A 16,222-nucleotide genomic window follows, 5' to 3' on the forward strand; every position below is an offset into this window, starting at 1 on the left:
TCAGCAGTTTTATGTGGTTTAATTGGGCAGATTTGATGCTGGCTTTTCAAATTTGAGCTGAAAAGCGTGAGATCGAACAATTTATCAGCTCTCTGCGATCTTTAAACGTAAAACCAACGAGACTATTTTTTAGCTTTTTTTTCATATTTTTCGCAAAAATTGGTCGAGATTTGAGCAAAAAATGCAAAAAATGTGAACAACGGAAGTTAGGCTAACGTTCACAAATCTTGAGTATATTCTTGAGTAAATAGTTCCTCGGCCCATCAAAGTAAGACGGAAGAACTAGCACAAAACTAGCATGTATTAGGCCAGAAGTAGCGAAAACGTTTTCTACAACAATTCTTCAAAGTAACTGACGCAAAATAATAAAATTGTAAATAACACAATGTACATTTCGAAGATACCATTTTGAGCTTTTTTTATCTGGAAGGATTTGAATGCTTAGGAAATTAGAGCAAAATTTGGCTTCGAAAACATGTACATGGTCTTTGTTTAATAATGATAATAATATAGATCAATTAACTCGCAAGTGTAATTTCAAAATTAGTTTATTGGTAGCGGCACAACTGGTTCAACGAGGACTGATTCTTTTACCAGCAAAGTTTTCCTTAGACATTGTTCAGCTGTAAAGTTGCTCAATTAATTGGTGCTCTATCTTTGTCTTTTTTAAGACCTGTTGAGACTTTTTCCCATGACTTTGAGATTTCAAAACGGGATAAACAGGTAATGCTCATTAAGGATTGATGTTCATTACCAGCCCTGAACTGACTTTGTTAGTCTTTTACGTGCACAGTGTGCTAAATATTTTGAGGCGCCTGATATCAAGGTGAGGTTTTTATTTTGTTTCTGGGCCCAAAATTGTGCAATTTTTTAGGAGTCTTTTTTGTTAAACGGGTCTTAACTCGACGTTTATAATAGTTTATTGATTTTTGTACAAGCTAGAACATTTTTTCACGTTTCTTTTCTGAGTTTTCAATTTTAACCGATGCCAAAAGTTTCCAATGCCAAATTAATCGCAAAAAATTGTCAAGATTTTTAGCATTAAGTATTTTGGTAGTTTTTTTTTGTAATTTTGAGACCTTTTTTTCTTGACTATCCATTTTATGTCATTTTTTCCTTTGCTTTATTCCTATGCGTCCAACTAAATTTTTGACAGTGCGATTTTTTTTTTTATTTTTGTGTTCAATCTGTTGAGGATTATTCAGTTTTCCATTCATTTTGTTTTGATTTTTTTTGCAAGAATTGTCTTGCTATGTTTTTAATTTTAATATCTGATTTTCATAAGCCCACATTCTGTAACAAAATGGAAAATTTGCTTGAATCATTATTTCTTTTGAATATTCTAATCTTCACTCAAACAAATTTTCTGGCATTTTCATGTCCTGTTCTTCCTTTTTTTTCATTTCTCATATTACCATATTTTATTTTCAAGGTTTTTTTTCTGATTAATAAACTTCGTGACTATTTGTCTTAAGAAACAACATAAACAAGTAAATCCGGGGATTAAGTTGCTGAGTTGTTGAATTTTCTTGAGTAGCTTTACCGGTCTCAAAGTTTTTAATTCTCTGAAACTGTGGATGACGATTCATGCATTCATGTCGCGACTAGAATTGCTAGAGTTCTGTGCGCCATCTCCCCAGGCAGTCGTGGGGAAACACAATTAATAAAGAAATTGATCGATTAATTTAAAATAAATTACAAAAAATTGTTTCAGATGTCAAACTTTCAACCAAAAAGCTAGGTCAGTCATGATTTCTTATATCACATAAAATTAAGTTTTTCTTTTAAAATCAAAAATGGAAGTATAATTTATTTATATTATTTAAGTATAAATACTAAATTTTGTCAATTTCATATTTTAACATGGTTTGTAGTCGTCACAATACGCTCAAAAAACAAGTTTTTGGTGCCACTACTAAAAGCAGGTTCTCAAACGTGAACATGGTTGTCAACAATTCAAAGAGTTAAAAAATGCACCCGTTTAAAAGTTGAAATGATACCATTTTTGTGTATAAATACCTCATTTGGGCTTTTTCTGACATAATAATCAAAAAGTCTCTCTCTAATCAGTAAGTAATGATAAGTAAAGTCTTTTCATAATTATACTTTGAAGTGTTTTCGCCACTTGTGATCAACAAGTAGTTAGTCACTTTTAAACCCATTTATTCCCCCTCACTTTTCCTTTTTCTTTCCTTATTCTTCCTTTTCTTCTCTGCTCAGACACATTGGGTACTTTGTTTATTATTTGTACCCGTAATTGTTGTGTTGTTTTGTTTTGTTTACATTTCATCTCACTTTCATCTTGTACTTTTCCTGAATACTTCCACAGTGAGTGTTGTGCTCAACAGTTTGGCAAGAGCGAGAATTAAGAGAGGTAAGCGGAATAAAGTGTAAACTAAGTGAGAGCTACTTTGAAAAATGAATAAATAATTATTTTTCCTCCCACTTTTTGCAACCTCTTTTTTGTAGTTCTTTTCTACCCTTTCTTTGCTTACTTTATCATCACCTACTTTACAAAACAACAAAAGCTTAAACAGATTAAAAACTACTTTTGCATTTTCGTTAAGATATTTCCTTTTGGTTCTGATTTCAACTCACCTTCAAAAAAGTTCAGCTGTCGAGAAATTAATCAATTGGTATTCTGCGTTATTTGAGTGAATGCAGGTAAGTTTTCGAACAAAATTATCTATTTGTTATTTCTTTGGCTATTTGTTATGCCTTGTGACTGTTTAGTAATACAGAAGTCAACAAGCTAGCTTCTCCCTCGTTTTTTGATACAATCTTGGTACAAAAAATGTGACAAATTGGTGAAATTTGTAAAACACGAAATTTGCTCCAAAGATTTTGCATTATTTTTTATAGTATCTTTTTTATTTTAAAAAAACTTCTTTACAAAAGCTTGAAACACTTGTCTACAATTGCCAGGCAACTACAAAAAATTTTCTCACAAAATGCTCTCACAAATGTTTTATCTACCATTTTGTCATTTTTTAAAAAAAAAGTTCCTGACATAACGGAAAAGTACTTATTCAATTATTTGAAGTTCTCCATTATATCAAAAGCTATGCAAAAATGACAAAAAATGAACGCGCATTGCTTTTCAAAGCATTTTGTAAAAACCAATAGATAATTTTGAAACCCTTGTAGACAAGCGTTTCCGAATTTTTTATACAGTTATGTTCTTAAAAATGTTTGCTTTAAAATAATTTTTAAAGGTAACTATGAGAATTAGGTAATTGAAAATTTAAAAAACAGGAAACAACTTTCAATAAACTTCACTTGTTTTGCAACATTCCGACAATAAAAGTAAAAAAGCAAAGAGCATCATCAAAAGGTTCCTTTAGAGTTTGCTATTACTTGAAAAGCAGATTGCTTGGATTCTAAATAAAGCTCTCGAACTAAAATGTGATTTTTCCTTTTGTCCCAAAAAAAGCGTTTTGAGAAAAAAAATTAGATAAAAATACACAAGAGTTTAATGGAATAAACTTTTGTTTTGAAAAATAACGACAAGTATTTATTTTAAAAGTTTCATTTTTAGTGAAAATAAATTACCCAAACTTTACTGAAAAATCCACAAATAATAAATCAACCCTTGATAGTAATTTTTGTTGAATAAAGTTTTGCATGAAACCATGCTATAAGATAAGAATAATTGTGATTTAAAAATATCACAAGTGATGCACTATCCTTACAACACTTACATCAGCAAAATTTTCTGAAAAATTTCTTACCACAGACATGCTGTAAATAACTGGTTGGCCGTTTTCTTATAAACTTTAAGATGCTGACCTAAAATTTACAGCATTATCTCTGCTTTATAATATTTCAATTTATAGTGTGATAACTTTGCTTTAAAACTTACCTTTTTTCTGATCACTGGAAAATTATTGACACTGCTTATCATACAGAGAAATAAACGCACGATTTGCATGGTAACTCTTATTATAAATACTTCAATCATAAAACAAAAATAGATGCTCTTCAATCATTGTGACTTTGAAAACAAAAAATATGAAAGAATTTGCGTACTTTTTTGAACGTAAGCGCCTGCAAAAAATTCTTGCCACGTAGGATATTTCGACAGTCATTGATTAGAGAATGCTGGTTTTTGGTCTCAATGCTATGACTCAATCAATAAACTGTTAGCAGTGAAAACAGTAAAGTTTTCAGCATTGTTAAAAACAGAACAATCCGGAGTCGAGTTGTTATTTCGAACCCTTTTTGAACATTGTAAGAAACTACGTTAAAACCACGGAGAATTTTTTATTTTTGTTAAAATTTAGTCAATTAAAAAAATTAATTTTGTTTCAGACGTATTAGACGTATAAGAAATCTCGAACAAAATAGATTTTTTGTCAAAAAAAAATAGGTTCTTTCAAAAACAACTTTCAGTTACAGATATGATTCGTTTTTCAAGTTTAAAAAATTACCTTAAGAAAATAATTTGAAAACTGAAATATTTATTGAGTAAAATTATGGTGTCATGTGTTGGGTTTCAATTAATTCGCCGAGTGCTATCAAACAAAGGAAAAGTTCAGAAACCAAATGCACGTCATCTATCCTTTTTTATTAATTTTTGTTGAAATTAGTTGAAAGAAATTATTTTAGTAGGTAGCAATTATATTGGTCCTGTGGTGTTTTTTATGTGAGATTTTGCCTGACAGATTTTTTCCGACGATTTTAATTTTTTTCCTCAAAAACTGGATAGAAAGTGAAGCCCGGAAGATTTTAAGTTGCAGAGCAGCTATAATAGAGCATAACGCCTTACGCTCCCCATCCTCGTCGCATTCCATCCTTAACCCCGCAGGCTTGGTCCCCCACCGAGACCCCCTCTCAACCCCCCCCTTCAATGAACGCCGTGACCAGTTGCCGGTCAATTGAGAGCAATTCGCCCAACGTTAGTCGGTGGTTTAAATTATCAAATTATCACTCAATTGTATAAAATAGATTTTTGTGTAGAATATGCAGCTTATGACAAACTATGCTCTCTCAGGCTCTTTATTTCTTTGACAAGTTGTTATTTCAGCTGTAGTTTCTACCATTTAGAGTGTTTTTAATCTAAAAAATCATTTGAGCCGAAAAGTTTAAACAATTCAGAAGCAGGTAAAATTGTTCCATTTAAAACAAAAGGTAAAGAAAATTCAATTTGCGTCACCCATTTTTCACTCTTCGCTTCATTAGTTTTCTTTAATATTTCTAGGAGTTTTCATAATGGGTTTTACTTTTCTCGAGAGACTTAATTTGTGGCGGTTTTGTCACTACTTGATTTGTTTTTTGTGAACAAATTGTGAAGGAAAACCAATTGATTGAAAGTGTACAATATTGACAGGCCAAGCTTAAAACAAGTACTTTTCTTTTCACGCACTTCTGCCGAAAATAAGCAGGGGTGCTGCGTGAAATACTTTTAATGTAATTTTGAGAAACGAAAACAAAAAAGCGACTGAATAACTGTTTGGTCTTAAGTTGATCAACAACTAAGTGCTTTGAACTAAGATTGCAAAAACAACAACAACAATTTGTTATCCCAATTCTCCCCAAATTTTGTCAATTGAGGGAAAGTGGGTGAAGAAAGTGGGAAAAATCACAAAGTGAGAAAATCGGGCGAGAGATGGAAGCAATTTTTGTCAATTTACCAAATTGAGAAATGTCAATTTTTAAACTAACTTTCCTCAGCTATTGTCAATGTTTAATGTCCATTTACTTTTCACTTCTCTCAAATATATACTAACAACTTATACTCTTCGCATCGCCATTAACAAAATCCATTTACTTTAATAACACACTCCAAAAACACACTTTATCGCAAATTTCTTCAAAAGCTTTTAAAAACAAAAATTATTGACACGCAAATCTCAAAATTTAGAGAAAGTTGTACTTAACTAAATACTTGAAAAGCTCAAGTTTATTTGGATTTTTGTACATTACATCATCTTCAAAAGTTTGTAAAAGGTTTGACTTTTGAGCTTTTGTTTCCAGGATTAGCACTCGGTTTAAATGATTTATGCATGAAAAGCTTTTCACTGCTTTTTTAAAAGTACTTTGAAGCGCTTTTCCTTAAAAATGAACATTTCAACTTCAGCTGAAGTTTCTTTATTGAGTGGCCTCAATTTTATAACTTTATGCGCAGTAAGAAAAGAGTGGAAAATCAATAAATTTGTTTTAATTTTTCATCAAGGTGCAAGAAGAAGCAATGAAAAATAGCTGATCCGCTTTTAATTTAAATTTCTTTGCAACAATTTGAGCGTATCAAGTGAACTATGAATAAGTTATTGAATTCACCTGCTTAGAAGGGTGATTTATAAAATAAAATGAGGGCTGTCACCGAAAGTATTTAATTTAGAATACCTGCCGCCTCTCCTAAAAGTCTTTCTTGAAAGTACTATCCCCTCCCCCTAGACCCCTTTCGCCTATTTTGTTTAATAAGGCAGCGTTCTAAACTAAATCAAACGACGCTGCTCAGCTTATTTCCTTGTCCTCGATAAATAATCAAGTTCATCCAACTATCCTGGAATTGATTTCCTGTAAAATCTTTGAAAAACAAAATTTCAATCTTAGTTTTTCGAATCAGTTGGTTGATTTTCAAATTTCAGCTTTCGAATATTTCAAATGTCATCATATGTTAAAATGAGCCAAATTTTTTTTTGCATAATGAGTAACCCTCTGTTTTTGTTCGTTCTACTGACTTTTTAAAAAAGAGACCGCAAACTATTTTCTACCTGTTCAAGCCACATAGACAATATGACATGTATCAACGTCATTATCGTTAGTACAAGTCACTCGTAACATCAATTAGAAATGTTTGGAAATAGGGGTGGATTTTTAAGTTTATAAAGTCTGCTGGATAAAAATATACTTTTCCATGATGCAGAAGTAGGGGGAAGGCTACTAGTATTGATAGTAGAAATAATAGAAGTATAAGTAGTATGAGTAGTTAGTACTAGTAGTGGTTGAGTGATATCGACTTTTGTCAAGCACACAATTGTGATGTCAACTGCATTCTCTCTAAAGTGCCACCTTTTCCTGAAAACTTTTCCCTTCACATCCTGTGATTAATTTACTTGCTCACTCACTCACTCAATCTCTTCTCTTCGCCTATTTTCTCTCTCTGCACACGTCGTCAAAACTGTTTACTTCTACTTACTCTTGAAAAAGTTTAACTGAAACCCAAACTGGTCGCACTAATAATGGTAAGATTCCTTAAGGCTTAAACAGAAAAAGGCGGGAGGGGGGGGGGGGGGGGGTAAACTAATTACTTAATATAGAGCGATCTGGATCTGGTATCAGTTCACAGTTCACTAACACTAACCCACTAATTAAACTAAATTAAAGTTATAACCACGATTAATTAATTCAAATTAATTCACAAAACAGCCTGCAATTCACTCTAAAACTCGAAGAAAAATATTGCTCATTCATTAATTTCATTTTTGTTGGGTTGTTAAAAATATTTTTGTCAATTAACTTTTTGTCATTTTTGAAACTAAGCAGCTTATTTGAAGAAAGAAGTATTTTCAGTCGCGTGGCGAAAAGGGGACATTATGCTGTGTTGTGTGTTTTCCTTTCATCTAAAAGTTTGCGTAAATTTACTTTTGGTTCGAAAGGCGAGTCTTGTTTAAAACTTGTTCCGTAAATTTAAAACTTCAACGCCATATTGTATCAAATAAAAAAGTTTGTTGACCAAGTAAACTCAAAGCTAACAATGCTATATTCACTTTCAATAAATTTAACGTTTAGTTCCAGTTTAATTAAAACTCCTTTTTGGAATAAATTCTACAAAAGGATAAAACTTGAAAAAGCAATCGGGGGAATATTAGCCAAATCATTCACGTGTCATGTGTTAGTGCTGTTTACAAAATTTGATTTTTAATAAAAACTTTTCAACTTTTAATATAGGCAACCACAGCTAACTTAGCTTTTTAAATGTTTGTTCAATGTAATTTGCTTTAACCAGTTTTGGCTTGGAATTAAAAGTTATCTTTTATTTAATAAATAACAATTTGTGCTAAATATCAAAAAGTTTGTGTCACGCACTTAAAAAGCAACTGTTTAAGTTTTAAGCTCCATTTCGTGGCAGTAAATTATTATTCATTGAACCTCTTTAAACTCAGTTAATTTTTCATAAACAAAAACTTTTGTAAACGTTTTTTATTTATAAATTACAACTTGTGTTGATATTGACGCAAACTTCGATCTAAATATATTTTATTATTCGTCTAAAAACTTTACTCAGATAAAACTTTTCAAAAGTTTTCAAACTTTGCAAATGAGCGTAAAGTTCTCAACATTCACACGATTTATTCTTTTCTTCGTGAATAATATAAACACGTTCTATTTTTGAGATTCAGAAGTTTGAAGTTCATACAAAACTTTGTTCGAGAAGTTTTGAACACCAACACAGAGTTTTAATAGTGATAAAAAAATTCAAGTTCAACCGATTATTTGAGTTAACTACAACGAATAAAATGGACAGAAATATTTTCACGTAAGTTGATTTTTCTTTAACTAATATTAGTGTTAACAGATTAGAGTTAATAAATATAAAAACAAAGTGTATTGATGGATACCCCCTCCTCCAGCTCCAACTTTCCTCGAAACTCAAATTGATGTGACCCCAACCCCCCCTTCTCTAAATTAGAGGTTAAGTAGTTCTATGCTTTCTGAAGTGAGCTGATTGCAATAAAGAATTTCCTAGTTTGTTATTATTTTCATCAGGTTATGATTAGTTTGTTCACAGCGTACACAATGTTGAAAACAATGTTATTGTTTGGTCTCGAGGAAACAAAAAACAAAATTGTTCACTTTTTGTTTCACGTCATGCTGTTTTTTCACGTCTCTTTGTGTAAAGTCAGTGATATTTCTCAAATCCCTAAAATAGCAGGTGCAAAAGAAAACTTGAAAAGAGAAACATAATACAAGTAAAAAGTCATCACGACCAGGTTCTAATATACGTTAGTATGTATGGTGTATTCATATTAACATCAACAGAGCTAGGTATAGTTTTTGAGAGCGAAAAAGCAAACAAACAAACAAGCGTTGATATGAAAATAGTTTTATTGCCTTGAAAGGTGCGTGATGGTTTTATTCTTTTATTGTATTCCCCGTAAGAATATCAATCTGAACAGATTCCCAATCGATAACATCAACAACAACAACAATATCAACAATGCGGGGGACAACAATTCTGTGCGAGTCAAAAAATCACAAAATCAAGAGGGAGAAAGACATAAAAATTGGAAACAAAGTATACTAGTTTTAATTTACATCTGCCTAAAACTAGTCAAGCGACGTTAAGCTTAGACTGCAAACAAAGGATTACTAGACGTTGATGATAATTTCACCTTTTTGCAGCTCAAAATTTCTGGCTGTGAAGTTTCTTTTCCTTTATTCCCTTTCTTTATTTCTGTTTCCTGATTTCAAAATTCAAGGCACTGAAAATGGAGAAATATATGAAAATTTATAGATCTGCTGTGAATTAATATACGCAGAGTGTATTATGGGAAAAGAGCAAAGTATCTTGCTAGGCTAAAAGTTTTCTTTTTCACCTTTTCTGCTCTGACTTATACAATAAATAGTACTAGTAGTGTACTATTATATTGTAAATGTATATAGTGTGATATAGAGTATAGTGTATAGTAGTTGAGTAGCGTTGCAGGTGTTTTGTTCAGTGATTAATTGATAAAGACACAATAAGTTACTTTTTGTAAAGATCAGTCAAGTAGAGAAACTTCCTTGATGCTGAACAAAAACTCTTTTATGGGTCAAAGTATTTTATTGCTTTGCAAGGCAGTTGGTTTCTATCTACCTATCAACTTACTCTCTCTGTCTTTCCCTCTATCAATCTATAACTGTATCCATCTCCTTCACATTACTGTTATTTTCATATTTGTCTTGGTTTTTGTTTTCCTCTTACTTCATTTTCCAATTGTTTATTTTCCCAAGCTAACCATACCGTGAACCTACCTGCTCGCGACTTACCTATAACCAAGACCAGTGAGTAATAAGACAACAAACCAACAAAAACGGTTTTTACGTAATATCTTTTGATCGTTTTTCAAAAACAACATATTTCTGTCAATTAAGCGCAACACATTCTTCTCTAAAAAAAAGTTGACTTATTTCAGAGGCAAAAAATTTTGTGGTTACCCGTTGATTACAGTGCACATGGGAAAACACTTATTATCATTCCATTGATTTTAAAAAAGGGATTTAAATTCTCAAAGCTGATCAAGAAAAACTGGGCCGCATTTCAATGACTTTTAATTACAAGCCAAAATTCAAATTTTTCTGAGAGTAAAACTTTGCGTAAATTTTAAAATATTTTTTCAAACATAAAAAATATACTTCCGTAAAACCACTATTAAAAAAAATTCGAAGAAATGAAAAACGCCATAAGCAACAATTTCATTACTCAAATAACAAATTGCATTTGAACTTTTTATCAGGGTCAAAAGTCTGTCATTTCTGCACTCCGTTTTGTTCTTTTCTTCTAGAATAATCTATGACTTCTCTATTGATTTTTTCACGCACTTTGATTTGATTTTTGAGTGGTTTCAATTGCTCTCACTCAGAAATAAAGTTTGTCGTTTTTCAAACAAAACCCATTGATAGAAAGTAGATGACAAGGCTCTGATAGCCAAGTGGTTAATATCTCTAGCCAGGTGACCGATTGGGACAGGAATTCGTGGTTCGAACCCTACATTTGGCTCTTTTTGCACCAATAAGGAAAATTTTAACTAGGATACAGCCCCTAAATTAAATTGCGCAGCTTGACATTGGAAAACAATTTTTCCGACTTTGATCGTTTTATGTTTTTTAGTTGCTCACTTTCTTAATTCACTTATTCTGGGTTTCATTGCAATATTATGGCTGTGTTGCAGAGTAATTATCAAAATCTGAGACAAATGATAATAGTGTTAAATGTAACCAAGTCGTTTCTGCCAATGTTAAACGTCAAATGATTTTCTCAAATTAAGGATTGGATTTTTTTAATTAGTCATCAATCTTGTCAATTTTTTTTGCCCTTTACTTGACAAGTCACTTATTTTACCTGACTTGCGTTTGACTACAATTGATAATTAAGTTTGCTTCAAGAAAGTTCTTTTGTCATTTTAAAATAGTTAGCATTAATTTTCTCAAATTAAAAAATTTGATTTTCATACAAAAATTAAAAATATGTATTTATTGTTTTTAAAAATTGTATTGTAAAAAAATAACAACACCAACACCGTCAACTTCTTACGTTTGAAACCCAAAAACTAATGCTCAAAACTAAACACTTTCTCGCTTTTTGTCCAAGTAAGGCGGGCAGTACTGATTTTAGAATTTTTTGTCATTAACTGGATACTCATCATTTCATTCAAAAACGCAATTGAAACATTGCGTTTTTTAAGCATTAATCAATCGCTATTTGCATCGAACAGTTTTTTTTGGAAACCATATTTTAAATAGGTTTGGAAGAGCATTGGCGTGCAAACACAAATAAATTTTGAACCAATAAGCACTTCACCCCCGTCGATCTTGTTTATTTTTGTTTTGAGAATTCATACGTACAGCAGTAATTATCATTAGGTGTTTCGTCATCGCTGTGTTCATTTAAAATTGACCAACGTAACTTCAGTGCCTAAGGTTTTAAACAAAGGAAGGGGTGAGGAAAAGACTTCCCAACAAAAGTACTCTCCCTTTGCGTGTGTCAAGAGTAGTTGTGTTGTGAACAAAAAAGAAAGGATAAATTGAAAGAGTGAACAAATTGAATTGAAGTAAGTTTGAAAAAACAGGATGGGCTTTAGAATAGGTTCGAATGGCAAAACAACAAATTTCATCTTAGGAGCAAGTTAGAAAACAAAAACAAGCCTTGAAAATTGAGTGAGTGAACATAAAAACTGTTTCCGCTCCACGAAATTGACTTTCTCAACTTTCTTTTGTTTCCCAATATTTTTATTTTTTATCTTCTTTCCCCCCACACTTTTCCAATTTCATCTTCATCAAAGAAGTCATTTCTGCGAGAATCAGTCAAACATAGCGCCCCTGTAATAAGCACTTACTTTGCCCATAAATGGAGGAAATAAATCAGTGTGCTGAAGAAAATACAAATTTTCAATACTTTTTTTCAATTTCTCAACAATTTTCTCTCATGAGGACTAATGATGTATTGATATTAAGCTGCATTATTGTATTGAGGGGCTATTTCCTCTTTTAAAAATTTCGCCAATTGTTGATTCATTCTTATAGCAACTATTCTATTAACAATGCAATTTTATTTTGTTTCCCAAAGAAGTGAAACTGCGAAATTAAACAATTGAAGGAAAGCGAGAAAAGTGGACCTCTGAACAAAGTATTAAAGTGAAAACATTCCATAGCCTATAAAAAGAATCAACCGAGACCATAGAAGACCATACTTAGTCCATACCCATAGTTTAACTCAGTACACAGATTCGACAACACTTTTTCCCTCAATTCTTATCTCGTATGAAGACTTTTCACACTCGCGTTTTTGTATTTTCTTTTTTTTACTTTATTTTTCTTTTCTTTTAATTGCTTCTATAGTTGTGTACAACAGTATCCACCAAAGCAACAAATTCAATTCTGCTTATTTGGGATTCATTGATTAAAAGTATTCCAAACAGTCCTATTGTTTCCTGTCCATAGCTATGGCTTTCATATTGTCCAATCCCAACTGAACGCCTCCTTCTCCACTCCAACTACTTTTGTCCCACTAATTACCGTCCATTTTAATTGGAATTGAGTTGTCCCTCTTTTTCCTCAAAATGAGGTGAACTTCTAGGTTGATTTCTACGCCGATAGAGGTACTGAATTCTCATTTCAAGCTTGAAAATACACGGTATCGATACAGTAAAAAGTCTTAAATTGAATCTTGAAACTTAAGTGTTTTTCTCGAAATTATTGAAATCATCGACTATTATCGGGCGTGAACAACTCATCAAATATTTTTCCTTTTACCCTAACTGTTCAATGCTGATTCTTGTTTACTTTCTATTATACGCAGAGCAACATAAAAAGTTGCCAACATTTGGTTTTTGAATTGGTATTTTTGAACAATTGATCCCTTATTTTTCAAAGTTTTGTTTTTGTTGTGCAAATTTCAATCCCTATTTTTTGAAAAAAAACTTACTTTAGAGAAATCAAGTCCTATAACAGAGACACAAGACTTTTTGAACTACAGAGTTTGTACTAATTGAAATTTAACGTGCTCTAGCGGTAAATAATTATAAAGCTTTGGTGGTTAAAATAATATAAAGATAAAATTAAATCGAATTTCAAATTTTTTGCTCGTGTGAAACATTACTGAATTCCAGAATCGAGAAAAAAAAATAAATTTACCGATTGTCAATTTTCAGGGTTATGTCTACGAGTTTCGAGGAGTTTATGGAACAAGTTGATTCCTCAGAGAAAATTCTAGAATCTTTCAAACCCGAAGCGAGAGAGAGTAAAGCAACCTTTGAAATGACAGAACAGTCCAAACAAACTCCACCTGTGAACTGCACGTCCAAACGTACCGATAAAGAACCAGTGGACAAATTAGATGACAAAAACAAATTGGAACAAATTTTGAAACTGGACTGCAAAACTGACTCAAATCCGGTCAGTGAGATTGAACTGTTAAAGCAGTGTGCCAACTTTCTCCCAATTATTCCGCCCAGTTCGCTAATTGCAAAGGACACCACGTCACCTAAAAAGGAGGTTAGAACAATTTGGCTGTTTCTTGCGCACATTTAATAGCTATTTTCTGCGCAGCCATCAAGTCATCAAATCTTGCTCGAGCACAAATGCTAGATTGCGTATAGGTTTTGACAATGTTCGTATAAAATTCCTGTGCATTTGCGCTTCAATAGAAAGTCTTGTGGATTATTTTATTTAAAGTTTTGTTAAGTCATATCCAATGAAAATTTTTATACGTTTGGCAAAAAAACTGAACTCCTTACGGAAAGAAATAGGTCCAGGTGGTCAATTTTTATAGCCAAGAGATTAAAAAAAAACAGACAACTAGTTGAGTGTTATTTTGGAAATGTAAGTTTTGGAAATGTGAAAACATAATCAGTTGCAGACACCTTTTATTTGATATGTAGCTCACGGTTTTCTTTCGATCATAATATTTTCTTTTCCAGCTATCGCCAAGTGATAAACCGTCACATGAAACCGAAAACATCAAAACTGTCACGCCTCAAGCTACGAAACAGTCACCCAATAATCAAAGTGTACCTTGCGGAACACCACAAAACACAAATAACAATTTAGCAACCGCAGCTATGCATTATTTAACATCTCTGTACTCGAATCCGACTGCTTTGGCATCCACCTTTGCAACTCCTGGACTTTTGGCCTCTATGAACCCACAAACAAAGCCAGAGGATTCAAACCTCGCTCTGCAACTTTTGGCCGCGAGCGCGGCTCGAACCAGCGCCTCATCTCTGGACATAAACAATGGAAAAACAAACAGTACCGAATCAGTAACTTCAACACTCTCAAAGTTGACCTCAATGATTCCTGGTTCTTTCGATTCCACGGCATCTAAAAAGGATTCCTTGAGTAATAAACAAGTGGGACCATTAAATGTTAATAGCAATACTAACGCAATGACAGCTATGTTGAGAGCCTTGAGCAACCCGGGTTCGGCAGACCTCTCGAGTCTGGGCCTGGGCGGTATGGGTTTGAACAGCAGTTCTTCTCAGACAAGCATGAATGCCGCCACACAAGCTGCTGCAGCCGCTATGTTGCAGCTGACTTACGCTTCAAGTTTGCAAAACCAGCTGAACTTGAACTCTCATGTCACCAATTTGCAGTCAAAGGTTTGCAAATCTTCAAAACATAATTTTTTTGCGGATTTTCCGTTATTCAACGTTCTAAACTTGAAATTAAAAAAATGTGACACGGGTAAATGCTGGACTAAAATTTTGGAACGTGAGTTATTTAACTTGTAATTTTCTAAGATATTTGAAAAATTAAATCAAAATCTAGAACTTTTCCCCCATAAATCAGGAATATTTTCTGAAAAACTAAGGTGCTCAAAAACAATTAACATTTAGCATTTAAAGCTTAATTTTTCTCAAGCGTTTATAGTTTTTTGAAAAGTAAAAATAAGGTTAAATACTATGCAACAAACACTGTTTCAATGTTTCAGCTAAAACAGTCTGGTCTCAAACCTCCTTCGTCCCCGTCAAGTGCATCCGACTCCCCCCTTCTATCACCCGCGTCAGCTTTCCTCCCCTCCCCTCAGAAATGGGGCTCAACTGGGGGCAGCACAACTACAGACACCCTGGTGAGCAGTCTAATGGGCACTTCGGCACTCATGGGCAATCATATCACGTGCAACTCCCCCTCACCTGGTGGGATGGGTTCAGCGAGGGATAGCAGACAGACTGTGTCTCCGCCCACCTTCTCTAGCCATGACATCGGTAAGCCAGAGTCAGTCGGAACACTTTTTCCAGAAACAAGTAAATTAAAAATGCAACCAAATTGTTAAATATAATCAAATGGTTAAATGTTCATCAAAAATATTATATTTAAATCGCGCACAAATTTAATATTATTATTATTATTTGGCCAAATGGCCAAATTAATTATTCCAACAACTATGTTATTTTCATTCGAGAAGTCAAATTTAAAATCTCAGATTTTATTTGGTAAAAAAGATAAAATTGCCAATTTAGTTTGAGCTGCTAAATATTTCATCTTTCAATAGTGTTAGTTTTCTCTAAAGAAATGAAAAGAACCTTTCGAAAATTTTAATTGCATATTTTATAATTGGTCTCGTACGAAGTTTGAAGCAATTATTGTAAACGTGTGTGCCTTGTTTATGCATAATTTTGCGCTGTTGTTCGCAAATACGTTCTTTCAACTTCTCAAGTGATTTTTCACGCTTGTTTTCTTCATTTTTGAGTGATCTCAATCATTCTCACTCCGATGTAAAGTTGTTGCTAAATGAATGCAATTGTAGCATAGGAAATCACAAGATCCGGGTAGTCGAGTGGTGAATGTTTCCGTCCGCATTTTTCAAATCACTCTCTTTTCCAATGTTTTGCTATCGATAATAAAAAGTATATCAAGGTTACAGTCGGTGAAATACTTTGGACCACCTGTCGTTCAAGAGCAATTTGTCCTGTGTCAATTGTTTATGTTTTTATTTGGATCTCTCTAATTAAATAACGACTAGATTAATCAAGCAAATCGTACAACTTTTTGCTGGTAAAAATTGTTAAAAATCGAC

General features: G+C 32.7%; 1 protein-coding gene across 1 annotated transcript in view; it reads left to right on the plus strand.

Moving 5' to 3' along the window:
- Positions 1–8,059: 8,059 nt before the first annotated feature.
- LOC142349129 (uncharacterized) overlaps positions 8,060–16,222 on the plus strand; it is a 14,410-nt gene continuing 6,247 nt past the window's right edge. Inside the window, exons 1-4 of the mRNA XM_075400542.1 lie at positions 8,060–8,482; positions 13,356–13,698; positions 14,124–14,804; positions 15,137–15,449. Coding sequence (XP_075256657.1) covers positions 8,463–8,482; positions 13,356–13,698; positions 14,124–14,804; positions 15,137–15,449 — 1,357 coding nt within the window. The 5' untranslated portion in view covers positions 8,060–8,462. The remainder of the gene's footprint in view (positions 8,483–13,355; positions 13,699–14,123; positions 14,805–15,136; positions 15,450–16,222) is intronic.

This window comes from Convolutriloba macropyga, chromosome 11 (assembly GCF_964194025.1).
Source record: "Convolutriloba macropyga chromosome 11, txConMacr16.3, whole genome shotgun sequence".
NCBI classification, from domain to species: Eukaryota; Metazoa; Xenacoelomorpha; order Acoela; family Convolutidae; genus Convolutriloba; species Convolutriloba macropyga.